The following is a 27,538-nucleotide window of genomic DNA, read 5'->3' as shown; positions in this document are numbered from 1 at the left end:
TTTTGAACAGATTGAAGACTACTACTACTTAACATTTCTAGAGCGCTACTAGGGTTACGCAGCGCTGTACAAATTAGCAATTAAGGACGGTCCCTGCTCGGAAGAGCTTACAATCTAAAGGAGGAGAGAGATGGCTAAGTGGGAGACCTGTGAGAAGCAAGTTGCAATAGTCTAAGCAAGAGGTGATAAGAGTATGGATGAGGGTTCTGGTAGTGTGCTCAGAAAGGAAAGGGTGAATTTTGGTGATATTATAGAGAAAGAAACAACAGGTTTCAGCAGTCTGCTGAATATGTGCAGAGAAGGAGAGAGAGGAGTTGAAGATGACCCCAAGGTTACGAACTGATGAGACAGGGAGGTTGAGAGTGTTATCCACAGAAATAGAGAATGGGGGAAGAGGAGAGGTGGGTTTAGGAGGAAAGATAAGAAGCTCAGTCTTGGTCATGTTTAGATGGCAATGAGACATCCAGGTGGCAATGTCAGACAGGCAGGCTGATACTTTGGCCTGGATTCCTGCTGAGATTTCTGGTGTGGAGAGGTAGATCTGGGAGTCATCAGCGTAAAGATGGTACTGAAAACCATGGGATGAGATCAGAGTATCAAGGGAAGAAGTATAGATGGAGAAAAGAAGAGGTCCCGGGACATATCCCTGAGGTACACCAACTGATAGTGGGATAGAAGTGGAGGAGGATCCACCAGAGTATACACTAAAAGTATGATGGGAGAGATAAGAAGAAAACCAGGAAAGAACAGAGCCCTGAAATCCAAGTGAGGACAGGCTGTGATCAACAGTGTCAAAAGCAGCAGATCGATCGAGAAGGATGAGAATAGAATAGAGACCTTTGGATCTAGCGAGGAACAGGTCATTGGAAACTTTAGCAAGCACTGTTTCAGTTGCATGAAGGGGGCGAAAGCCAGATTGAAGTGGATCAAGAATAGCTTGAGAAGAAAGAAAGTCAAGGCAACGGCGGTGAACAGCACGTTCAAGTATCTTGGATAGAAAAGGGAGGAGGGAGATGAGGTGATAGTTGGAAGGACAGGTACGGTCCAAAGAAGGTTTTTTAAGGAGTGGTGTGAATACGGCATTTTTGAAGGCATCAGGAACAGTCGCAGTGGAAAGTGAAAGATTGAGGATATGACAGATAAAAAGGATGACAGTAGGAGAGATAGTGTTAAGTAGATAGGTGGAAATAGGATTAGTTAGTTTCAAGGAGGACAGAAGATGTGTAGTTTCCTCTTCAGTGATTTTAGAAAAGGAGGCAGGGGTTGGAGGGTTGAGAGAATGGACTAAGGGAAGGAGAGGTGGAGGTGACCTGGTTGAGAATTCAAGTTTAATCGTGTGAATCTTATCATGAAAGTACTCAGCCAGAGTCTGGGGAGAAAGTGAAGAGGGAGTTGGAGGTGAAGGCACTTTGAGGAGAGAGTTCAGTGTGACAAAGAGATGTCGAGGGTTTAAGCCAAGAGAATTTGTCAACTGGATGTAATAATCCTGTTTGGCAAGTAAAAGAGCAGACTGGAAGGAGGTCAGCAAGAATTTGAAATGTATGAAGTCAGCATGGGCATGGGATTTCAGCCAAAGGCGTTTGGCAGAGTGGGCACAGGAACGTAGGTAGCGGATTCTAGAGATCAGCCAAGACTGGGGTTTGGTACGCTTTACAGGACGGGGAATGGGAGGAGCAAGAGTATCCAGAGCAGAGGAGAGAATAGTATTATAGGAAAAGACAGCCTCATTGACGGACTTGGATAACATATTGGTAGCAAAGAGACTTGAAACACTGGAAGACAGAGTAGGAGGGTCAATAGCCTGAAGGTTTGTAAATGTATTGGTTAAGATTGGAGGGGACTGGGGAAGAGGGTGTTTAAGTGTGAAAGTTATCAGATGATAGTCAGAGAGGGGAAGAGCTGAAGCACAGAAACTGGAGAGTGAGCAGTTTAAGAAGAGGATAAGATCAAGACAGTGGCCATTCTGGTGAGTGGGGGTAGTGGAGCACAGTTGAAGATTGAAGGAGGATGTTAAAGCGAGAAACTGAGAAGCATAAAAGTCAGAGGGATCATTAGCATGAATGTTAAAATCCCTAAGAATGAGGGAAGGAGATGAAGGTTCAAGAAAGAAGGAAAGCCAGGTGTCAAAATCAGTGAGAAAGGAAGAAAGGGACATATCAGGGGGTCAATAAATGACTGCTACTCGGAGAGGCAGAGGAGCGAGTAGACATAAGGAGTGGACCTCGAAGGAAGAAAAGCAGTGAGACTGAGGTGGAAGAAGAGGTTGAAATCTACAGGAGGGTGAAAGTAGTAGCCCAACACCACCTCCGCAGCCAACCGGGCAAGGAGTATGGGAGAAAAGATAACCTCCATGGCATAGGGCCGCGACTGAAGCAGAGTCTTCAGGGCAAAGCCAAGTTTCAGTTAGGGCAAGCAGATGGAGAGAGTGAGAGATAAACAGGTCATGGATGTAGGAAAGTTTGTTACAGACAGAGCGGACATTCCACAGAGCACACAAGAAAGGCAGGCAAGAAGGGGGGAGGAGAGGAACAGAAATTAGATTGGAGACATCACAGTGTGATCTGCAGAAATAGGATGAGAGCTGATGTGGAGGTCCAGGATTGGGATTGATGTCCCCAGCAGACAGCAGGAGAAGGAGCAAGAGAGTATGGAGTAGCAGAGGAATGACGACAGTGATGAAGGCAAGATGTATTCAGATAGAAAGGAGATGGATGAATGGAAGGAAGGAAATGTTTAAGGTTAAGAGCAGAGAAGAAGGAAGAGGACTAAAGAGATGGTGAGATGATGAAAACAGAGGGTGGGCAATGTGTTTGTGCAGTGTACAGTGGTTTCAGGTGGAGAAACAGATTAGGAAGGGACAGTACCAAGAAGAGAAAGTGTACTGGAGCCATAACTAGTAACTAGGAAAAAATCTAAATGTAAAGAGAAAATGCCCCAGCACCTAGAGCAGAGGCCCTGAGTGGATCGGAGTGGACCTGTGAGTCACCCCAGAGAAGGCTGTGAGGATATGCAGATGAGCTGCAAGTCCTCCACAGCACCTGAAGGGCAGCTGGTGGGAGAGCTGGGCACCTCTTAGCCAAGGAAAGGCTTACCAGGGGTTAGGCCGAAGCCAGCATTCCTCCCCCTGAGGGTCACCTGAATATAAGAATCATATAGCATAGCATAACATGAAGAGCATTAATGGAATCAGTTTTCATACTGTTGCCGTGTTTGTTAAGCCGTAGATGAATCAGTCCTTTTGTAAGTCCAGCATAAAGGACTTACAAAGGCTGAATTACATGTGCAGTGCCATTTTATTTATTTATTTTGTTTACAAAACAAATTGATAAACCACTTAGGCCAAAACATGGCTTCAAAGCGATTTACAAGACAAAAAAACAAGCTGCTAGAAACAGAAGAAAGAAGAGAAGTCAGTGAGTACCCAAATAGGCAAGGCTGAAGAGGTGGATTTTCAGAGCTGATTTGAAAATATGGTAGGAAGGTTTACATAATTAACGGTCCTATGATCAATTTCCCCATGCTGTTCCGAACAGGAGGGAGGGTGCGGCTAAGAGGGGGCTTCTGTGGGGGGGGGGGGGATGTCAGGGGGGTACAGCCTCTTGTGTTGAGTGGTGTTGGGGGGGTCTGGAGGTCCATTGGACCTCAAGCCCCTTTATATTGGGGGGGTGAGATAACCGCAAGCATGCACATGCGTGCTAGACAGGGTCTCCCCATTCCTCTCCAGTGCCCTGGCAAAACCTAACACCAGTTAATTAGATTGTAAGCTCTGTCGAGCAGGGACTGTCTCTTTATGTTCAAGTGTACAGCGCTGCGTACGTCTTGTAGCGCTATAGAAATGATAAGTAGTAGTAGTAGCTCTGAGCTGTCGTAAGATTTGGCCCACTGAGCATTGAGAAGGAATACTAATGTTCCTGTTTATCATGCATTTGCATGCTGTTAGTATTCAGAACCGGCAAGCTTGTCGTTACACGCGCTCGCTGGCTCTGATCCTGGAGTGCAGGCAAACGCAGGTGCTAGCCGGGCATTAATGGCCTCTAGCGCCTGTTTGTCTTTGATAATCCCCCTATTTTTATTTATTTATGAGATTTATATCCCATGTTATCCCAAACAAGTTTGAGTTCAACGAGGCTAACAATAAACATTTGCAAAAAGTCCAATACAATTGGTATTAGCATACGTAGTAATAATACAGTACACAAACTTCTCTATTATTGAATAACAAAAGCAGGGTTCCAAGCATGTCCGAGAGCTAACAATTACAAGAGCGGAGGTGAGAAGGGAGTGAACTGCAGAGTTATGGACTAGCATAGTAGAGTCATGAGTACAGTCAAGTCGGATCGAGGAGAGGGGGGTGTTGAAGGTGACCAGCAGTGGAGGAGCAAAGGGAACGAGATGGGGTATAAGGAATGAGGAGGTAGGAAAGGTACTCTGGGGCTAACGGAAGTAGTGATTTGAAAACCAAGATCAGAAGTTTGAACTGAATGCGCGCAGAGAGGGGTAGCCAGTGTTCTTGACGGAGCAGTGGGGTGACATGGTCAAAAGGTTTGGCATGATACAAGAGACGAAGGGCGGTTGTAGAAGTAGGAGTTGAGTTCTACAGGTCAGTGCATCTCAATTTTCACCTGTATTTTGCAAGAGCAGAACAGAATTGAAGAACAGAATCTGCCAATATAAAGCCTGTTCTAAAATTCAGGGAAATGGATGTTTATGTGCCGGGTGCAAAACAGAGAACATAGGCATTTAGAAAGCCAGCCCATAGCTGATTATATGCTGGAACATAACTGGTTATGTTCCTAAGATCGCAAAGATAACCAGTTATGTTCTGGTGTTTAACCAATTATCTTTGTGATGTTAGAATCATAACCGGTTTTCTTCCTTATGCTCTCACAGTGACCTGTTAACCTTGCTGATATGGCATTTGGAAGCCAAAAGCCACTGAGGGATTAAAAAGGCACCCCCCCCCCCCCCCGACCCATCACCACCACCACCGCTAATCAGTGCAGTCGGTCATTAAATCCTAAACATGCTTGGGAGCAGGTGTAATTCCTGATATCAAACTTTTAGGACATAGACTTTTAGTCCATTTCTGAAATGGGGACTAAATATCTGTGAACTTGCCATATCCTTGTCCCACCCGAAACACACCTAAGCCACACTCCCTTGCCATTTGCACACACTTGGTTCTAATGTGTATATCCCATGCTTTGTAAAACGGGGACTTAGACTTTTATGTAAGATAAACATTTAAGTGCCAGTTTATGCACATCACAAACACAAATGGGCTTGTAAAATGATGCCCTGGTGTCATATATAGCTGTTGTAATAATCTAGTTATTTGGAATAGTCCAAGACAATGTAAACTTCTTTGGTTGTACCACATGAAGGAAGTATATCAACAATCAAACATACAAACAAATAACCTTCAATGGTTGAAACACACCAAGAATACTTCCCACAGCTTCAGTGCCTAAAAGTAACCTCCTCTTGACTAGAGCTGATTTTAGGAGCAATCACCAATATCACAACCTGTTTGATAGGATGTATGTCATGGGGTGTAGCTATAATCCCCTGACGAAAGGCAAGGAGGGAGGCAGGAACCACAGAATTAAAACTTCAGCAGAGGGAGCCATGGCTGTCAAGAGACAAAGCCAGGCCCGGGGCAAACAGTGTTAAGAGGCCCACCGTCACCACCTCTCCCTCCCCCTACCGCATTGGCTGGCTGGGGTGGTTAATAATGTGGTTTCTGAAAAAATTACCTTTTAAAACAGCAGTCTTTCGCCGGCAGCAAGCATGAGCAACCAACGACTGATACACACTGCTCCCACTGGCCCCACAGTCTTCCCTCTGGCTTATTCCTACCTATGCAGAAACAGGAAGTTGTGCCATAGGGGAGGTTATGTGGCTGGTGCAAGCAGTGTGTATCAGTCGCTGGCTGCTCATTCTCACTGTTTTAAAAATTACACGGTTGGCCTCGATTTTAGCGCTGGGCCCAGCTGATCTTGCCTCCCCGTTCCCTGAGTTTCAAGCTAATCACAGAAGCAGGAGGAGGAGTCAACAGTGCTATAAAAAGAGAGACCGAAAAATGCGGAGCTCCTGGATAGAAAACCTGCAAGCCTGAGAAGGTACAGACCTATCTTGCTATTTTCCTGTCTTTGAACTGTTGCATTAAGACTGACTGCTTGGAAATTATTTGGTCTAAACCAGAACTGTTTTTGTTTTGTTGTTACTTGAGGATGCATTCCTGTAAGGAGGAATAGATTCCTTGAGATATGAGGGTTGTGGCAGGCAGGATAGCAAGCCTGGCCTTTTTCCTTTGTGATTAACTGGAAACATTTTTGAATCAAGCACACCCTGAGGATTGTTGCCATAGGTCTTTTTTTTGTTTGTTTTGGACCTTGATATGAATTGTGTAATACCCTAGTGACCAAAGGAGGACTGGGATGTTTTCTCCTCCCCACAAGGGCTCACCCTGGGGAAAGGCATAAAGGAACCTAAGTCCAGAAGGGAACCTGGACTCAGTGTTGGAGAGAGACTGTGAGGGAATCTGTGGGACTGGTAGTGGAGAGACTGAATGAATTATTTGCTCTGGTCTTTACGGAGGAAGATGTAAGAGAGCTACCTGTACCAGAAATGGTTTTCAAGGTTGATGATGCGAAGGAACTGAAAGAAATCTTGGTGAACCTGGAAGATGCATTTAGCCAAATCAGCAAATTAAAGAGTAGTAAATCACCTGGACCAGATGGCATGCATCCAAAGATACTGAAAGAACTCAAACATGAAATTGCTGATCTGTTGTTAGTGATCTATAACCTGTCATTAAAATTGTTCCTTAATTCCTGAAGATTAGAGGGTGGCCAATGTAACGCCGATTTTTAAAAAGGGTTCCAGGGGTTATTGGGAAAGTATGGACCGGTAAGCCTGATGTCAATGCCAGGCAAAATGTGGAAACTATTATAAAGAATACAGTTATGGAACACATAGATAAACATGGTTTAATGGGATAGAGTCAGCATGAATTCAGCCAAGGGAAGTCTTGCCTTTCTAATTTGCTTCATTTCTTTCAAGGCGTGAATAAACATGTCAATAAAGGTGAGCTGGTTCATGTAGTTTATCTAGATTTTCAGAAAGCTTTTGACAAAGTTCCTCAGTGGAGGAGGGTGAATAGTGGAGTGCCTCAGGGATCTGTACTGAGACTGGTGCTAGTTAACATATTTATAAATGATCTGGAAATCGGAATGACAAGTGAGGTGACTAAATTTGCAGATGACACAAAATTATTCAGGGTTGTTAAAACATATGTGGGCTGTGAAAACTTACAGGAAGAACACAGGATATTGGAAGACTGGGCATCCAAATGGCAGATGAAATTTAATGTGGACAAATACAAAATGATACATATTGGGAAGAATAATCCAATCATTGCTACCTGATGCTAGGATCCATCTTGGGGGGGGGGGGGGGGGTCAGCACCCAAGAAAAAGATCTAGGTGTCATTGTAGACAATACATTAAAATTGTACGGCAGCGAGTAATAAAGCAAGCAGGATACTAGGAATTGTTAGGAAAGAGATGGTAAATAAGACCAAGAATACTATAATGCCTCTGTATCGCTCCGTGGTTTCTGGTCACCGTATCTCAAAAAAGATATAGCAGAATTAGAAAAGGTTCGAAGATGGAACTTCTTTAGCCTTTCATCATATGAGAGAAGTTAGGGCTCTTCAGCTTGGAAAAGAGATGGCTGAGGGGAGATAAGATTGAGGTCTACAAAATCTTGAGTTGTTAGGAATGTGTAGAAGCAAACTAATTTTACACTCTTTCAAAATGTACAAAGACTAGGGGACACTCAATGAAGTTACATGAAAATACTTTTAAAACAAATAGAAGGAAATATTTTTTCACTCAGTGAATAGTTATGCTCTGGAACTCGTTGCTGGAGGATGTGGTAACAGCGGTTAATGTATCTGGATTTAAAAAATCTTTGGTCATGTTCCTGGAGAAAATGTCTATTGTCTGCCATTAAGACAGATATGAGGAAGTCACTGCTTGCCCTGGGATTTGTAGCATGGAATGTTGCTATTAGTTGGGTTTCTGCCAGGTACTTGTGTCCTGGATTAGCCACTGTTAGAAACAGGATGGACCATTGGTCTGACCCGGGATGGCTATTCTTATGTTCTTATGACTGTTGATAATCCATTTTGTGTGTGAGTACCAGATTTCAGACACAATAACTGTTGGTCAGCTGGAGGATATTCACAGCCAGCTACTGTTGAAAGGACTCCAGAGTAGAGGATGCATCACGCTAGAGTAGGAAATACAGCCAAACTTGGATGTCTGGGAACAATTGGCCAGAACTTCTTCAAGATCTTAACTACTTGTAATGTACCTCTCATAAATGGTAAAATACAAGTGGGACCTGCAAAGAAAAATGGCCTCACTAGAGCTGTATTAAAAATGGGTTTAGCGTGTGGGAAAGGCCAGCGTTTGCACGCACTAAGCTCAGATTTTGCCTCAGCTTGGTGAAAGGGCTCCTATGTTACTACAGGGCTCCTTTTACTAAAGCTTAGTGCAGACTAATGGAATTAGCATGTTCTAAATACTACATGTTCTATTTTATACTTATGGGCCACAAAACATTTAGGGGCCCTTTTACTAAAAAGTTGCCACACGGCAATCCGGAACTACTGCCAGCCCAACACGGCTGCCGACGGTAGTTCTGCCTTGAGTGCATGCCATTTCTGGCACTATAAAAACTAATTCCGCAATTTCTAGCATGACGCTAACCTGGCAGGTTGCTGCGGGAGCCCTTTCTGCCACCTCATTGGGTGGTGGTAAGCGCTCCCCCCTCCCCCCGCATGGCCATGCGGTAAAAGTAATGTTCCCACTTGGCCATGTCTTTTTTAGGGGCTTTTTACCCACTGCGGTAAAAAGGGCCCTGGCATGTGGCAAAAACGGCTCCCGCTGCTACCACAGGTCCCTTTTAACCTCAGCTTGTTAAATGACATAATTAATTATGTCGTGTTAATGTACATTAGTACCCACTAAGCTTTAGTAAAAGGGCCTCATGCCACTTTTCAGTTGCATGTACTTATGCATACAGCTGCACAATTTCATAAAAAGCTTTTTCTGTGTGCAAAACTGGCTTTACAAATAGAATATTTTTTATAAAATAATCCCCCATTTGTTTAGTGAAAGTGAGGATAGGATCAGAGGGTCTGTTAGGGAAGTTTTTGCTGCTTTTTATATTCTTTGCATTTTACTCTTTGTCGCAAACTTTTATGGGTTCATATTTTATGAAAAAAAATGATATTTGACATTGTAAAAGTCACATCATGTTACACTAGAAGCTGTGTTTCACCTTAAACAGATTTCAATTTTGCACTAAGTAGATGGCACAGATGTTTTAACATCTGCCCCAGAAAATAAAAGGAAGGTTGTAAACCTTGCAGTGGAGCATAAGATATGTCTGGAGAGGCTGGGGCATCAGTTTACTAAAGGAAGGTTATGAGAAAGGTGAGGGGAGGGAAGATCTCAAACACAGCTGAATGCACACAAGTGACTTTGAAAAGAGTCAGCCCTTGGCCTTTTGTGTTGGACAAGAAGGAAGATGAGGTACGCAAATATTATTTCTCTGATGAAGAGTGTGTGTTAGAGATGATCAGGGGAAGATTTTAGAGGAGTGGAAAGGGGAAGGATTTTTCACAGTTCTATAAATGCTTGAAAACCAGTTGGATCCTTTTGTAAATGAAGTTTTGAACTGACATAGAAAAAAGTTCTGTTTCCTATAAATAAAGGTTTCATTAAAAAAAAAAAAGGGAACAGAAAGTGGCATGAGGCTGAACTGTACATGTTTATAAAGCTAGGCAGTAATTTTCAGTGGTGGTGGTCACCGTATTAATTTAAATGCCAGCCATGACTTATAAATGTATTTATTTATCACATTTGTACCCCACATTTCCCATCTATTTGCAGGCTCAATGTGGCTTACATCAAACCGTAGAGGCAATCGCCAATCCGGTAAATATACAAATATAAATATAGTGTAGTGATCAGGAAGCATCAAAAGAACAGGGTATACAGGGGAAAAAGGAGGGAAGGGTAAGAGTGTCCAAAATTAATATCTATATTGAGCAGCATTAAATATAAATGTAGGGCCCTGTTTACTAAGGTGCGCTAGCGTTTTTAGCGCGTGCACAAAATTAGAGCACAAAATAGTGGATGACAGCAGATAAAGACCTGTCTACCCAACAAGATATATATGCTTGGCACAACGTGCTAACATTATGATATCACAAGATCAATGCCAAAAACAAATGCCATATCATATCCTACAAAGTCTGCAAAATATCCACTTCTCTTGACAAAAACCCACCACTACCTCTAATGATTTACTCAATGGGCTAGTGAATAAAGGTTATACTGCTATCATAAAGCACTAAGGGGTCCTTTTATTAAGGCACCCTAGCGTTTTTAGCACATGCTAAAACTTAGCATGTGTTTGCAAAAGACAAAATTAGAGCGCTAACTACTGTGGGCACCTTCACAGCAAGTGCTAAAACCACTAACACGCCTCTAGCGTCTTAGTAAACGGGGCCCGTAGTGTGCTATTGAGCAGTTTATACTAAATGTATTCTTTATCCAGATAGTAGTGGAATCTTGCTGCCCTGTTGATAATCTTTGGTTGTCGACCTCAATCTGCCATTGCTCCATCCCTCCACTCTACAGATAGTATCAGGATGGTTAGAGATATGTCCAACGAAGCAAACACCCACAGAAGGTGAACTCTCCACAGGAAAACCAATGAAATGCAAAACACACAGTGGATCCAAAAAAGTCCTCTCACAATGAGTGTCTTCCTGAACAAGGTCTTTATTGACAGTAGCAGAAATGACCCGACACGTGACGTGTTTCGGCCGTGAGGCCTGCGTCAGGGGTCTAGTATTATCTGTAGAAAAAAGTACCTTGTAGATCAGATGAAAAAAAGCACTAAAGCTGCTAACAACGATATCGTACACAAGAAAACGCTGTGCTGCTTTGTGAAACGAAATGTATGGCAAAACGTTGACACACCTTGGTAAGAGAACTCCTTAATGTGCTATTAATATGCTGTGTACTCAAAAGAAAGCTGCCCACTCCATACGGCTGTTGAGGTCCCCTGGTTCCAAAATCCCTAACCGCTGAATCCATTTTTGTTCCCTTTGCCACAAGTTTCTCCCACAATCTCCTCCTCTGAAGTGCATGGACACCTGTTTCAATGCAAATACTCTTAAGTCCTCAAATTAATGTTTATGTTCCAAACACTGTGCAACAAGAGAAGATTCTAATGTGCCCCATATAGTAAATTAACAGCAGATTATGCATTACAAGTGATTCAGTTAAGGAATTTGAAATAATCAACATATTAATTCTAGGGAACTGCTCAGTTGTGAAGACCCAGGATTTTATTATTGGTTCATTGGTTGTCACTGGTGGGTTGTAGATGTTCTCTAAACAACTATACTTTTTTCCATATTTTTTCTTAATGCATAAGTTATAGGGTTTTTATGCAGTATTGTAAGTAGCCAACACAGGACTGTCCATTTCATTATATGAATATAAAGCATTGTCATATTGAGGTGTTAATTTAAGCTTTTAGGGGGGGGGGGCTTTTGCAAACATGCGCTAAGTTTTAGCATGTGCTAAAAACGCTAGGGTGCCTTAATAAAAGGACCCCTTAGTGCTTTATGATAGCAGTATAACCTTTATTCACTAGCCCATTGAGTAAATCATTAGAGGTAGTGGTGGGTTTTTGTCAAGAGAAGTGGATATTTTGCAGACTTTGTAGGATATGATATGGCATTTGTTTTTGGCATTGATCTTGTGATATCATAATGTTAGCACGTTGTGCCAAGCATATATATCTTGTTGGTTAGACAGGTCTTTATCTACTGTCATCCACTATGTTATTATATTACTATGTTACTGTGATACAGTCCATATACCCCCGGGATTCTATATAGCGTGACCTAAGTTTCGCATGCAGATCCAGTCATATTCTGGATTTGCACATGCAACTTAATTAACAAGCCAATCAGCACTGATAATTGCCATTTAACAAGCAATTATTGACACTAATTAGCATTAATTAGAAATTATGCGCAGAACTGTCTAAACATATTCTAAGTCATATAGTTAAAAAGGGGGCATGGCCATGGGCGACTCATGGGCATTTCTAAAATCTATGCACATGGTTATATAATACACCTGGTCCACGCATAATTTAGGCGTCGACATGTATACCACGTTTTACTTGACGTAACTGCCATCAACTAAATGTAGTCGTGTGGATGGATGCTTGGCATATTCTATAAACTGTCTGGAAATTTAAGCTTATTTTATTAAGTGCGCCTAAATTTAGGTGTCGTTCTGTTTCTGCTACTCTGCCTCTCTACCCAGGCTCAGGACAGAAAGGGGACGTGGATGAGGGGAAGAGCTGCATGCTTAAAGGGCAAGGCATTTCTCAATAGACAAACACAACGTTGAGGATACCCCTCAATCAAGTTTGAAGGGCTGGTGAGGATGGATGTCGTGGCCCCACATGGGAAGATATTTGGCAGCTCTCCTACAGCTCATTAGAATCCAAAGTGGCCCCAGCTTAAAAATTAATGAAGACCACTGCCCTATGAATAACTTTATTTCCAGTGATACATTTCCTATTTATTTTGACCTTTTGTGATTTCCTCTTCCCTTTCTCCCTCCACCTTGACTGGGTCTGATCTATGTAAGGTTGGATAGTTCTTTCCAAGATGGCCATGGTTATAATTGTGCTGTGTTTCCAAGAAAGGTATTGGGGTTACCTGCAGGGAGTACAGGGCATCAGGGCTTCATGATAGCATTGGGAAGGCCATCACTGTGATGGATTTTGGGCATGTTTGGGACAGATATGAAAGGAAGACTGAGAGGTTAAAGAGGCAGTTGATGTTGGGTCGCATTTGGAAGTTTAATATGCACATCGATCAAAAGATGATGGATCTCAACTGGGTAAGCTGGATGAGCCATCATTGATTGTTACTATATTAATATATATTTTTAAAACACAGTAATTTGCCTGGTCCTACTGTAAATAACTCTTTAACATTTCAGTCTCCTATTGCCAGGAAGCAGATTTTATCAACAGATTCAAAGGAGAATTTGAATTCACCCAGTGTATCGCCAAGAGTACAGCGCCTACCTCAGATGGTCTGTCAGCTAGTTTTCTGGGTGGACTAATATTTTTTATAAGAGCATAAGTGTTGCCATACTGGGACAGACCAAAGGTCCATCAAGCCCAGTATCCTGTTTCCAATGGCTGCCAATCCAGATCACAAGTACCCGGCAAGATCCCAGAACAGTAAAACAGATTTTATGCTGCTTATCCTAGAAATAAACAGTGGATTTTCCCAAGACCATCTTAATAATGGCTTATGGTCTTTTCTTTTAGGAAACTATCCAAACTTTTTAAAACCCTGCTAACTGCTTTTACCATATTCTCCAGCAATGAATTCTAGAGTTTAATTACACATAGAGTGAAGAAATATTTTAACTGGTTTGTTTTAAATTTACTACCTAGTAGCTTCATTGCATGCCCCCTAGTCCTAGTATTTTTGGAAAGAGTAAACAAGCAATTCATGTCTACCCATTCCACTCCACTCAGTATTTTATAGACATCTATCATATCGCCCCTCAGCCATCTCTTCTCCAAGCTGAAGAGCCTTAGCCACTTTAGCTTTTCCTCATAGGGAAGTTGTCCCATCCCTTCTATCATTTTTCGTCGCCCTTCTCTGCACCTTTTCAAATATCGCTATAACTTTTTTTGAGATGCAGTGACCAGAATTACACACAGTATTCAAGGTGTGGTCACACCATGAAGCGAGACAAAGGCATTATAACATTCTCATTTTTGTTTTCCATTCCTTTTCTAATAATTCCTAAAATTCTATTTGGTTTTTTAGATGCTGCTGTTGCACACTGAGCAGAGGGTTTCAAAGTATCATCAATCATACACCTAGATCCTTTTCCTGGGCGATGACTCCTAATGTGGAACCTTCCATCATGTAACTATAGTTCGAATTCCTCTTTCCCATATGCATCACTTTGCACTTGCTCACATTAAGTATCATTTGCCATTTGGATTCCCAGTCTCCCAGTCTCAGAAGGTCCTCTTCCAATTTTTCACAGTCCTCTTGCGACTTAACAACTTTGAATAACTTTGTGTCACCACCAAATTTATTTACCTCACTAGTTATTCCCATCTCTAGATCATTTATAAATATGTTAAAAAGCAGCAGTCCCAGCACAGACCCCTGAGGAACCCCATTATCTACTCTTCTCCATTGAGAATACTGACCATTTAACCCTACTCTCTGTTTTCTCTCTTTTAACCAGTTTTTAATCCACAATTGGACATTACCTCCTATTCCATGACTTTCTAATTTCCTGAGGAGTCTTTCATGAGGTACTTTGTTCAATGCCTTTTGAAAATCCAGATACACAATATCGACCGCTCACCTTTATCCACCAGTTTACTCACCCCTTCAAAGAAATGTAGTAGATTGACTAAATCCATGGTGGCTTTGTCTCATTAATCCATGCTTATGTATATGCTCTGTAATTTTGTTCTTTATAATAGTCTCTACCATTTTGCACAGCACTGACATCAGGCTCACCGGTCTTTAATTTCCCGGATCACCTCTGGAACCTTTTAAAAAAATTGATGTTTATGGCTACCCTTCAATTTTCCGGTACCATGCTTGATTTTAAAGATAAATTACATATTTCTAACAATAGCTCTGCGAGTTCATTTTTCAATTTTGTATCATTGTCGGAAAATGTTGAAAGACCGCACTAGCTAACTTCACTGTAATGACTGTTCCCCTTTGAAACATACTGTGTGGCCAGAAAAGCAGTATATTTTCCTTTTCTAGAGTACTGACTTATGGGTGTGGGGGAGACACTTACCCCCCTGTTTAGTAAGCAGTGCTTGCTGCTGCCGTACACTAATGCCGACATAGCCCATTCACTTTGAATGGGCTGTGTCGGCATTGCCATATAGCAGCCGCTAGCATGGCTTAGTAAAAGGGGGGGGGGGGGTTAGGGAAGAGCAACTCCTCTTTGGGGGGGTGGCTGGGGGTAGGGAGGGAGACAAATGGGACAAACACATATTTTTGGCTTCCACCAAAAACACATGGTCAGTTGCAGCCAAAACAGAAATTTGGCAGAAAAAGGATTTGACATAACTGAAAGTGGAATTTGGTTGGCCTCTACTGTATGCATAAGTGCCAGAAATGTCCCTGACCTGCCCACACCCCTCCCAGGTCCATGCCCCCTTGTAGTTGCAGGCTATGGATTTTGCACACACAATTTGTAGAATATCAACTGAGGGCAGTAACTGCAAATTAATACCAATCAGCACAAGTTAATATGAATTAAAACCAATTATTGGTTGTAATGCCAATTAGGTGCCAATTTTTAAATTAAGTAATGCACATAACTGACCCTGCTGTATAACTTGGGTGTGCAGGTAAGATTATAGAATTAGGGGGCTTAATAACATAGTAATTAGCAGCAGATAAAGACCAGCATGGCCTTTGCTATTTTTTTTTTGTGGGGTAAGTTGCCCCTGGAGCTGTGCTCCAAACTGTTTTATAAAAGAATTTAAAGCACACCTTAAAACGTATTTATTTTCAGTGGCATTTATTTATTTAGATTTTGCTCACACCTTTTCAGTAGTAGCTCAGGATGAGTTACATTCAGGTACTGGGTACTCTGTCCCTGTAGGACTCACAATCTTGGAGCCCTGTTTATTAAGCCGCGTTAACTATGTATGCACTTTAACCATAACCTTCAATATCCCTATAGGCGCCTACACGGTTAGCGTTCGTGCTAATTGTAGGTGCGTTAAAAACGCTAATGTGCCTTAATAAACAGGACCTTAGTTTGTACCTGAAGCAATGGAGGGTTAAGTGACTTGCCCAAGATCATAGGTAGCAGCAGTGGGATTTAAGATAGCTACCTCTGGAGGTCAAGACAGGAGCTCTAAGCATTAGACTACCCTTCCACTCTCCTAAATAATGCTGTGCGATAAATGATAATAGCAATCGCTTCACTTTTCTTCCCCATCTATTTCCCTCCCTTTTATGTCTGGCTAGTTTTGACTTCTTTTAAATAGAAACAGAGAAACATGATGGCAGATAAAGGCCAAATGGTCCATCCAGTTTGCCCATCCATAGTAACCACTAACTCCTCCTTTTCCTAAGGGATTCCACTTGCCTGTGCCATGCTTTCTTAAATTCTGTTACAGTCCTCATCTCCACGACCTCCACCAGGATGCCATTCCATGCATCCTTTCCGTGAAAAAGTATTTTCTTAGGTTACTCCTGAGCCTATGCCCTCTCATTCCAGAGTTTGCCTTCATTTGAAAAAGGCTCACCTCTTGTGCGTTAATGCCACTGAGGTATTTAAATGTCTCTATCATATCCCCTCTCTTCTGCCTCTCTTCCAGTGTATACATGTTGAGGTTTATAAGCCTGGCCCTATATATTTTATATAGCACTCTGATTTTAATCACCACGCACAAAACACGGGTGATATAGAGTAGAGACGACCGTTCAGATTACCAGCTTAAGATAAGTGAACGAAATTTCGGCACAATTATTGATTGATATCAGCCAGTACAGATTTATAACATCTCAACAGCATAGGTTAGGAAGGGAGGGCAAGTGCGGTGATGTCTGGCGGCTGCATAACTACTCCATAACATATAGTTAAACGTACTACAGTATTACACTGAGCACTGCATATAAAAAACAAAAAAATACAATAGATGACACAGTTACATCTAGGATTTCTGGTGTAATTTAAATCAACCTATATATTTTATGACAGAGACCGCTTATCAGTTTTGTAGCAGCCCTCTGGACCGACTCCATCCTGTTTATATAGTAACATAGTAACATAGTAGATGATGGCAGAAAAAGACCTGCACGGTCCATCCAGTCTGCCCAACGAGATAAACTCATATGTGCTACTTTTTGTGTATACCTTACCTTGATTTGTACCTGTCCTTTCAAGGCACAGACCGTATAAGTCTGCCCAGCACTATCCCCGCCTCCCAACCACCAGCCCCGCCTCCCACCATCGGCTCTGGCACAGACTGTATAAGTCTGCCCAGCACCATCCCCACCTCCCGCCACCGGCTCTGCCACCCAATCTCGGCTAAGCTCCTTAGGATCCATTCCTTCTTCCATATCTTTCTATAGGTGCAGTCTCCAGAATTGCACACACTATTTTAATGGTGCCTCACCAGAGACTTATACAAGGGCACTATCGCCTCTTTTTTTCCTGCTGGTCATCCCTCTTCTTATGCACCTAAGCATCCTTCTGGCTTTCTACCTGTTTGGCCACCTTAAGTTCGTCAGATACAATCACCCCCAAGTCCCGCTCTACTTTTGCACATAAAAGCACTTCACCTCCTATATTGTACCATTCCCTTGGATTCTTGTAACCCAAGTGCATGATCCTGCATTTCTTAGCATTAAATCTTAATTGCCAATTATTGGGCCATTCTTCAAGCTTCGCTAGAATGCTAGAATGTATGATTGATATTCTTTCCTGTGTTTATTGGAGTTCCTTTCTGTTGGTTTCTTTGCATTTTTATTGTTTTTGTACGTTGCTGAGACTTGGCTGTTCCAAAATCTAGTGATACATCAAATGTTGTAAATAAACATCTAGTCTGTCCAAGAAAGTAGCCACGGTTGCACCTGCCACCCATGCAGGTTGCCATCCTCTACCTCACATGCCTTTGTTTAGGTTATACTTGCTGCTCTGTACAGGTTACCTCCCTCTTTGCCTTTTTTTTAGGGTCATACCTACTCAGTGCGTTTTTTTCTAGCAAAAAAGGTACCGCTACTTAAATGCCTGGCCACCCTTCAGGAGTGGAGTGATCACTGAGGGACCCACCCCAAAATAGCCTGGCCTCCTGCAACCAGAATCTATGACAAGGCAGAATTGGTGTGGGGACCATGGGTCAATTTTAGCAGACAATGGAAAAGGTGCCAGTACTTAGTACCACCAAGTACCCCCTCAAAAAAAAGCCCTGTACCAACTGCTCCATACAGGTCCCCCTTTGTGCCTTTGTTTAAGGTTGTACCTGCCACTTGGTGCAGGATATCCTTTGTTATGCCTTTTTTTTTTTTTTTTTTTTAAAGTGTGGGTTATAATTTTGGTTTTAGTGGAATGTTCTATTACTTTGATTCTATCTTTATGCTAGAGAGGGATCCTTTGTATTTATCTCATACCTGTCACCATTTTCTAGGGGTTGAAACTTTTGAGACTAAGGTCATGCATTCTCTTTGCCTGTGCTCCCTGCAGTGGGCATGGTAAGAATGTAGGGCTAGGAAAGCCTGCTGAATGTAAATCCTCAAAGTGTGGGGGAGGGGAGCAGGTCAAGGTGTAAAGGATTCCCTTTGACCCATGTAATGAATGGCTAAGCTCAATAATAAGAAACAGGTTACTGCAGATCATTGGGCTGGGATGTGAAAGATTTTTTTCTTTGTGCCGCAGAGAAATTATACTTAACCCTGGAAATGTCAGTAATCAGGGGTTGTTTGAAGAGAAAATGAATTATACAGTGTGCTTTGCATATTTTTAAACATAATAATACAGCTTGCCAACTTCAATTTTTGGTGTTTATTTGTATTTACAGATGCAGGAGCTGGAACTGAGGGTCTTTGAGGCAGAACAGCGAGCAGAGATTGCAGAGAAACAGGTACAGTGCTCCTCCCATGTATTTGCCACAGTTAATACATGAAGTCCATCTTGTTTTCTTCAACTAATCTTTATCCTGCCATAGGCAGAGAAGTGGCATAGCCACAGGTGACCCAGGTGGACAGGGGCTCACACAATTTTAGTTCAGCCACACCCAGCAGCAATGCATGTCATTAGTGTAGCTAGCAGGGATCCCCAAGTCCCGTCAGCTGAAGAGTCTGCTCTGGATCCCCTCGAGCTATCTCAACCCCAGGGCTGTCGGCAGTGCATTCCCAGCTGCCAACGCTGGCACCCCTGCGCATGCTCAGTTAAACTTGCACCCCCACACATGCAATCATGGGGGGGGAATGCCAGATGAACTGAGCATGCACTGGGGTGCTGGCATTGGCAGCTTGAAATGCATTGTGACTGCCCCAGGGTTGAGAAAGCTCCCGGGGCTCCAGAAGGGATGCTTCAACTGGCGGGGCTTGGGAATCCCCACTGGCCAAGGTATTAATTTTTAACACGTGGGGGGGGGGGGGGGGAGTAGCGAGCAGAAAGGAACCCAGTCCATCCCCAGACCCACCCAGAAATTGAGGTCTGGCTACGCTGCTAGGGCACAGTTTCCCTGTTACCCAGTTCAGGAGGGAAATTTAGGCCGGCCCTGGATTTTTGACAATCCTACTGCTCACACCATCTTGCTGTCTTGTATTTTTCTGTTCATTCTACTCTGAATAATACTGGGGACTACAGTTTTCTCTATGGCTTTAGTTAAAAGTGATGGGAATAAATTTACAATACACAGTAAAATGAAAAGCACATTCTGAACACCCAGTTCCCCAGCACACAGTGTCCTGTAGCACATAAATAATATAGCTTTTTTTTCTCATGGGTTTCACCATCACCAGAAGAGCATTTTGGCTCCCTTGATAGCTCCCACAAAGCTGCCTCATATTCTTGAGCTGTGTGCCATGTTATGCCATACAGTTGTGGGCACAACAGTTGGTGCTGGTCTTCCTCCCCACAGGGAACAGCAACCATGCTCCAGTGGTCAGCTGATTAAACTGGTATTGAGACCTCAAAACTGCTGTTGTGAGGAGGAGGGGGGGGGGTGTCTGAACCGTGAGAACAGAACGCCCAACCTCAGGCAGTTCAAGCTTAATCAGCCATTGTGCAGAGGATAAACAAAAGTGTGGCTTGGGCTGGGGGCTGGGAGACAGAAGAACAAAAGAAGGAAAAAAAGCACAAGGAAGGAGGTAACTGGGTTAAAAGTAACAAGGGGAGGGTAGAGAGGAGAGGAAAGGAAACAGGTTATTCTGGGTAGAGGGGTCTGAGACTTTGAGAGTGAAAAAAAGCTGCAGAGATAGACACAGGGGCCTAGATACAGTAACAGTATGTTAGAACCATGTGTTACATTAGAACACTGTGCTGAAGTTTAGCTACTATAAATGTTTGTTGTTCTCTCATCTTGGATAAAGGTGGTTTATAAATAAAGATTCTAATTCTAAAAAGAAAAAAATGTACTCCCAATGTAGTAAACTAATGGCATGCAAATTACAGTGCTGTTAAAAAGTCTGCACTGACAGAAAAGAATGCACTGTCCCAGTAATATGCAGCCTTTTAGAAACAAAGAAACAGAAAAATGTAGGCAGATAAAGACCATATGGCCTATCCAGTCTGCCCATCCATGCCATCTACTCTCCCTATCACTCCCTTAGAGATCCTATGTACTTGTCCCACACTCTTTTGAATTCAGATACTGTTTTCATCTCCACCACTTCCACCGAGAGGCCGTTCCACGAATTCACTGCCCTTTCCGTGAAGAAGTATTTCCTCAGGTTACTTCTGAGTCCATCCTCCTTTCGCTTTCATCCTATGCCCCTTTGTCCTCTAGATTGTTCACTTGTCTTTAGATTGTTCTCTTGTCTTTTAGATTGTAAGCTCTTTGAGCAGGGACTGTCCTTCTATGTTTAAATTGTACAGCGCTGCGTAACCCTAGTAGCGCTTTAGAAATGCTAGTTAGTAGTAGTAGTAACTTCCTTTCAACTGAAAGAGACCCGCCTTCTGTGCATTTATGCCGCATAAATATTTAAATGTCTCTATCATATCTGCCCTCTCCCACCTTTCTTCTAAAGTATACATATTGAGATCTTTAAGTCTGTCCCCATATGCTTTATGACGGGGACCACTGACTATTTTAGTAGCCGCCCTCTGGACCAACTCCATCCTGTTTATATCTTTTTGAAGGTGCAGTTTCTAGAATTCTAAATGGGGTCTTACCAGAGTCTTATACAGGGGCATCATCACCTCCTTTTTCCTACTGGCCATCCCTCTCCCTGTGCACCTAAGCATCCTTCTAGCTTTCACCATCACGTTTTCTACCTCTTTGGCCACCTTAAGATTATCACATATGATTACACCCAAGTCCCACTCCTCTTTCATGCACAAAATGTACCATTCTCTTGGGTTTTTGCAGCCCAAATGCATGACCCTGCATTATTTAGTATTAAATCTTAGCTACCAAATTCCAGACCATTCCTCTAGCTTTGCTAAGTTCTTCCTCATGTTATCCACACCATCAGGGGTGTCTACCCTCTTGCAGATTTTGGTATCATCCGCAAAGAGACAACCCTTACCAGATAGTCCTTCAGCAATATCACTTACAAAAATGTTAAAAAGAACCAGCCCAAGAACCAAACCTTGCAGCACGCCACTGGTAACATCATTTTCCTCAGAGTGAGCTCCATTAACCACTACCATTTCTTGCTTTACCTCAACCAGTTCCTAACCCAGTCAGTCACTACAGGGATCAGTCATCTATGCGGAACCATGTCAAAGGCTTTGCTAAGATCTGAATACACCACCTGTAGCGCTCACCCTCAATCCAACTCTCAAAGAAATTAATCAGATTTGTCTGACAAGACCTGCCTCTAGTGAAGTCATGTTGCCTCGGGTCCTGTAATTATTGGATTCCAGAAACTATACTATTCTCTGTTTTAAAAGCATTTCCATTAATTTATTTACCACAGAAGTCAGACTTACTGGCCTGTAGTTTCCAACCTCTTCCTGCCCCTTTTGTGGAGAGGGACCACATCTGCTCTTCTCCAGTCCTCTGGGACCGCTCCTGACTGTAAAGAAGCATTAAAAAGGTCAGCCAGCAGAGCCGCTAGAGCTTCCCTAAGTTCCTTCTGTAACCTCGGATGTATGCCATGCAGCCCATAGATATACAACGGACTGTGTGACATTTAGCGAACACTAAATCCGTTAATGCACCTTAGTAAAAGGACCCCTAAGTAAAGTCTGGTTCAGAACAAACCCAGGCCTTATTTTTGTGGAAGTGGAGGTACATAGAGACAATAGAGAGGATTTGGATGCCGAAGGCCCTCCCACTGTTACAGACCTGCCAAGTCTCCCGCATTCAGCAGGTCATATCCCGCACTCCCGCAAAAGCGGGAAAGTCTCCTGCTGAGAGACACTGTCGGTAGCTCTCCCTTCCATCTGGTATTCATTTCCTGGCCACTGATGCTTCTCCTGTTCAGCAGCAGCGGCCGCGACCAAAAAAAAAAAATAACAAAAGCAAGCATGGGGCCGCAGCAGCCTTCAGGCATGGGCTTTCTGCTCTACAGCCGCTCCTCTCTCTGCCCCTGGAGGAGCAGCATGAAGTTCACATCGACTTCCTGTTCTGCTTTGAGAACATAAGACATAAGCATCGCCATGCTGGGATAGATCAAGGGTCCATCGAGCCCAGCACCCTGTCTCCGACAGCGGCCAAAAGAACAAGCATTTCGTCCCTCCCATCCCAGAAATAGTGGATTATTCCTACATCCATTCAATAACATTCTATGTCCTTTTCCTCCAGGAAGCCGTCTAACCTTTTTTTAAACTCTGCTAAGCCAACTGCCCCAACCACCTTATCTGGCAATGAATGCCAGAGTCTAACCACGCATTGAGTGAAGAAAAACTTCCTCCGATTCGTTTTAAATTTACTACACTGCAGCTTCATCACATGCCCCCTTGTCCTAGTATTTTTGGAAAGCGTAAACAGACGCTCCACATCAACCCGTTCCATTCCACTCATTATCTTATAGACCTCTATCATATCTCCCCTTAGCCGCCTTTTCTCCAAGCTGAAGAGCCCCAGCCTCTTCAGCCTTTCCTCATAGGGAAGTCGTCCCATCCCCTGAATCATCTTTGCCGCCCTTCTCTGCACCTTTTCCAACAGAGAGAGGAGGAGAGAGGGAGAGCCACTGCTGCTCAACAGGAGAAGCAGCAGTGGCCAGGAAATGAATATCGGGTGGAAGGGGGAGCGGGAGGCAGGAGGTAGAATAGAGAGAGTGGGAAGATGGGGAGAGAAGGAGGGGGCATAGAGAAGGGCTGAAGGAAGAGAGAAGCTGCTGAAGATAAGGATGGGGAGAAAGGAGGAGGGATCCTGGCTGAGAGCAGAAAGAGGGAAGACGCTGGAAGGAAGGGTGGGGAGAGAAACAGAAGAGACATTGAAGGATGGGGAGAAAGGGGGGGACATGATGAATGGAAAAGGGTAGAGAGAAAGAGACACTGGATGGAAAGATCGGGAGAGGGGGTAGACAGATGGAAGGATAAGGAGAGAAAGAGGGAAGACAGATGGAAGGATGGGGAGAGAGAGGGAAATGAATGGAAGGATGGGGAGAGATAGACGCTGGATGGAAGGATAGGGAGAGAAAGAGGGAAGACGCTGGATAGAAGGATAGAGAAAGAAAGAGGGAAGATGGATGAAAGGATGCAGAGAGAAAAGGGAAAGAATGTGGAGAGAGAGAGGGGACACTGAACAGAAAAGGGTAGAGAGATAGACACTGGATAGTAGGGGGGGCAGAGAGAGAGAGACACTAGACGGAAGGATCAGGAGAGAGGGTGGAAGGATAGGGAGAAAAAGAGGAAAGACACTGATGGAAGGGTAGGGAGAAAAATAGAGGAGACACTGGATGGAAAGATGCAGAAAGAAAGAGGGGAGACACTGGAAGGATGGGGAGAGAAAGATGGGAGCTGCTAGATGGAAAGGGGGAGAGGACAGAATAGTGAATGACTGGAGAATAAGAGGAAGGTGCATGGGGAGAACAAGGGTGAGGAAAAGATGAAAAGCCATAGGTAGATGAAGTAAAAAGAAGGAAATTAAAGAATGAATAGTAAGAATGAATTAAATCTGGACAGAGAGAGAGGCAGAAAAATATTGAAGAAAACAAAGAAAAAGGAGAGAAAAATGACAAATGGACAAGAAACCCTGGCAAGAGAGTTAAGAGAAAACGAAGGAAAGCAGAATCAAGAGACTGGGAGCAACACAATTAGAAAAAGTAAATGGCCAGACAACAAAGGTAAAGAAAATAATTTTATTTTTAATTTAGGATAAAGTAATGTGGTAGCTGTGTTAATAAAGTTTAATAAATGCAAATAAAACACAAAATAGAAAATAAGGTGATACCTTCACTGATTTTAAAACATTTCTGATTAGCTTTCAGAGACCAACACTTCCTTCCTCAGGTTAGGAGAGGATACCATAACAGCAGGAGACAGGAGGTTTTGGCCTCTGAAAGCTAATTGAAAAGGGTATTAGGCTATTAAATAAAATATTTTCAGAAATGACTATGGGTTTGAGGTGTGCCGGGGGTGGAGCCATGTAGAATGGGTGGAGCCGATGCAATGTGGGGCGGGGCTGGGGGGCGTGTACTAAAATCTTCCTTTCAAGAATTGGGGCCCCTTGGCAGCTCTGCTGTTACTGGTCCCAACATGGAACCCTAAAAATCCTAGAAAGGTAGAGCTGAACATTAGTTGTGCCCCGGATCTGCCATATAGCAGAAATTCACAGCTGTAAGGGTCCCCAAACCAGTAGGGGTTGCAGAAGCCTAATCTGCAGTTGTATTACCATCACTGTCAAGTATTTATACAAGCCAGTAGCTACCAAGGCAGATGGGTGGTTTTCTGCGACCCGCTGCGGGAAGTTTTTGACCGCTGTGGGTTGCGGTTTTTTGGCTTTGATTTTTGTAGGGCGGGGGGTTTTTTTAGGTTGCGGTTTTTCAACCCCTTTCAACCCGCGGGAGGCGGGGTTAATGACATCGGGGGCGAGGTTTGTGACATCAGGGGCGGGGTTGATGACGTTGGGGTGGGGTTAATGACATTGGGGACGGGGGTTGATGACGTTGGGGACGGGGTTGATGACGGCAGGGGTGGGGTGCGGTTTTGGGCTGGTTTGGGAACTGGTTTGGGTCGGAAACAAAATTTAAATCTGGCAACCCTTTATGGCATGGAGCCCTTGGTTTGGCTGCTATGGGGCCTCAACCTTTTTATTGTCTGCATCACAGAACTAAAAGAATGCTGTATGAAGGGATTCAATATATTGTTTTCCAGTAACAGCCCAAGGTTTCAGTGTCAAAAGGAATATATCTAATCTTCTATTGGATTGCTATGATTCGCTTAAACTTTACTGCACTCTTTCCTGATTTACTTAAAAACCACGCAAGTAAGGAGAAAGATGTTTTTAAATATGAGACCACAAGTCTTGGCACTTGGTGCTACTTTTCAGATAAAATTTCCATATAAATGTTTGGTGGTTATTTCTTCTATTAGATATTATTTTTTATCCAGAACAATTGCAGTTTTCTTTTAGATGCAGAAAGATTGGAAATTCTTGTGGTGAGACAGTAATGGTTAAATTATGGGGTAAGTAGGGTCTGTTTACTGAGATCTCTCCCTTCTATTTTTTCTTAGTTTAGATCTCTTTATTAACTCAGCTTCAGGGATTTATTTTCCTTTTAGATCTCCTTCCTTTGTGGACTTTCTAGCAATTGATATTTCCTGAATTGTTTTCTTTGTTCTTGCTTCATGTTATAATATGCTTTTCTATCTCAGGTTTTTATGCTTGAAATGTATATTTTATAAATAAACTAGTAAAACATGCCCATTTCTTGCGGCAATGAAACGGGCGCTAGCACGGTTTCCTTCCGGACCTCCCCCCCCCTCCGTACTCACTCCGTCGGCGTTCGTCCGCCATTGTTGCTGACCTTGCACGCCACTTTCAATCTGCTGTCATTGCTCCGCCCTCGACGTCATCACGTTTGACGCGAGGGCGGGGCCCCAACACAGTGTTTTCGGTGGCTTCACCACCACGAAGGCTTCGAACCAGAAGGAAGTGCCCAGAGGACCTGACAGTGACGTCAGTGTCCTCAGAACATTGAGGGTGAGTTTTATTATATAGGATATAAATAAAATAAACAAAACTTTGTTGCTCATTTTCCCTATCACAGTTAACTTTTCTATTTTACTGAAAGATATACACATTGAGGGGCATTTTTGAAAGAACTTCCAATTCTTATAGCATCCAAAAAAAATCATCCATCATACAGCCATTTTCGTACAGGAAAAACGTTGGGATTTCCTGTTTGAAAATACGTGAGAAGGAAGTTCTTGCACTGAAAATGTCCAAATTGAACAGCCGTTTTCCAAAATTAAACTTCCAAAATATGACACCAAAAAAGCAGGCACAAAAACATCTGGCATCACTTGTTCAAAAAAAGCCATACAGATGTCCCTCAAAAGCAGAGGGGCAGCCTAATGGTCAATGCAGTGGACTTTAAACAATGGGACCCAAGTACAAATCCCACCTTAATTCCATTATGTTATTGTGAGCCCTCCAGGAACAGATAGAAGTCTACTGTACCTAAAGATACACCACTCCAATGGCCATCATGTTTGCAGGAATCTTATAAACTCAGGCACAGTAGGTATTTATATGTTCCAGGAGGGCTCACATATTTATACAGAAATAACAGTTTAAAGTGGGAGTGTGAGGGAATGAGCGGTATAGCAGTAGGTGTCCCTAAGAACACTTCCTCACTGAGGCTGCAGGTTAGCCACCTTACAGGTGGTGCTAAACCTGCCATGTCAGAGGCTGAAGCAGAGCCAATGTAAGCATAGGGATGTTAGGCTATCTGGCTAGAAGGGTGGGGCTCAGAAGTGAACAGGAAGTAAAAGCCCTCTGACAGAACAGAGCAAGGAGGTTAGATAACAGGAGTCGGGATGATGTAAAAAAGTTGAAGCCAATTAGATAAATTTGCCTTTCCCTCTCCTCCGCACAGCTGTCATCCCTGTTCACTCAAAACAAAGCAAGCAAACCTGTGAGCTGCTGTATCCACTTTGTCATTTTTTATTGTTGGTAACATTTTTATTTGATCTCACTTATATTAACAAGCCGGCTTTGTCAGCATATGGACGTACACAGAGAAAGTATTGGTTTCATCGGTCAGAGTAATAATTAGTTCTAAATTTTAAATCATGAGGGGTCATTTTAGCCGCAGCTTCGTAAAGGGGGCCTGTGCAGAGAAGGGCACCGAGGCCCCCTTTTACCACAGTGGGTAAAATGAGGTTTCCCTTTTCTTAAAGAAATAGCCTTGAATCACTTGCTGTGCAGCCATTTTGTGGGGAAGCACTTACCGCCACCCATTGAGGTGGCAGTAAGGGCTCCTGCGCTAACCCGGCGGTAGCTGGGCAGCGCATGGCATGGCACTGCCTGATTACCTCCGGGTATACACCGGCGCTACAAAAATTGAAATATTTTTGCAGTGCTGGAAGTGGCATATGCTGGGGGAGAGAACTACCACTGGGCTGCTGCGGTAGCCTGGTGGTACTTACCTTTTATCGAGCGGTAATCCTGCATTGGGCTTACCATTGCTTCGTAAAAGGGCCCCTGTGTCATTTGGAGGGGCTGGTTATAGGGACTCCCTGTATTCGTGCAGAGATGTTTTCACCTAGTAAAG

The 27,538-nt window shown here is 43.2% G+C and overlaps 1 protein-coding gene across 1 annotated transcript in view; it reads left to right on the top strand.

Moving 5' to 3' along the window:
• Window positions 1-27,538, top strand: part of PLEKHH1 (pleckstrin homology, MyTH4 and FERM domain containing H1) — a 274,731-nt gene that overhangs the window by 99,962 nt on the left and 147,231 nt on the right. Inside the window, exon 3 of the mRNA XM_030215194.1 lies at window positions 18,718-18,780. Coding sequence (XP_030071054.1) covers window positions 18,718-18,780 — 63 coding nt within the window. The remainder of the gene's footprint in view (window positions 1-18,717; window positions 18,781-27,538) is intronic.

This window comes from Microcaecilia unicolor, chromosome 9 (genome assembly GCF_901765095.1).
Source record: "Microcaecilia unicolor chromosome 9, aMicUni1.1, whole genome shotgun sequence".
NCBI classification, from domain to species: domain Eukaryota; kingdom Metazoa; phylum Chordata; class Amphibia; order Gymnophiona; family Siphonopidae; genus Microcaecilia; species Microcaecilia unicolor.
The sequence above is the reverse complement of the archived record's forward strand: the minus strand, read 5'-3'. Positions and strand labels throughout refer to the sequence as shown.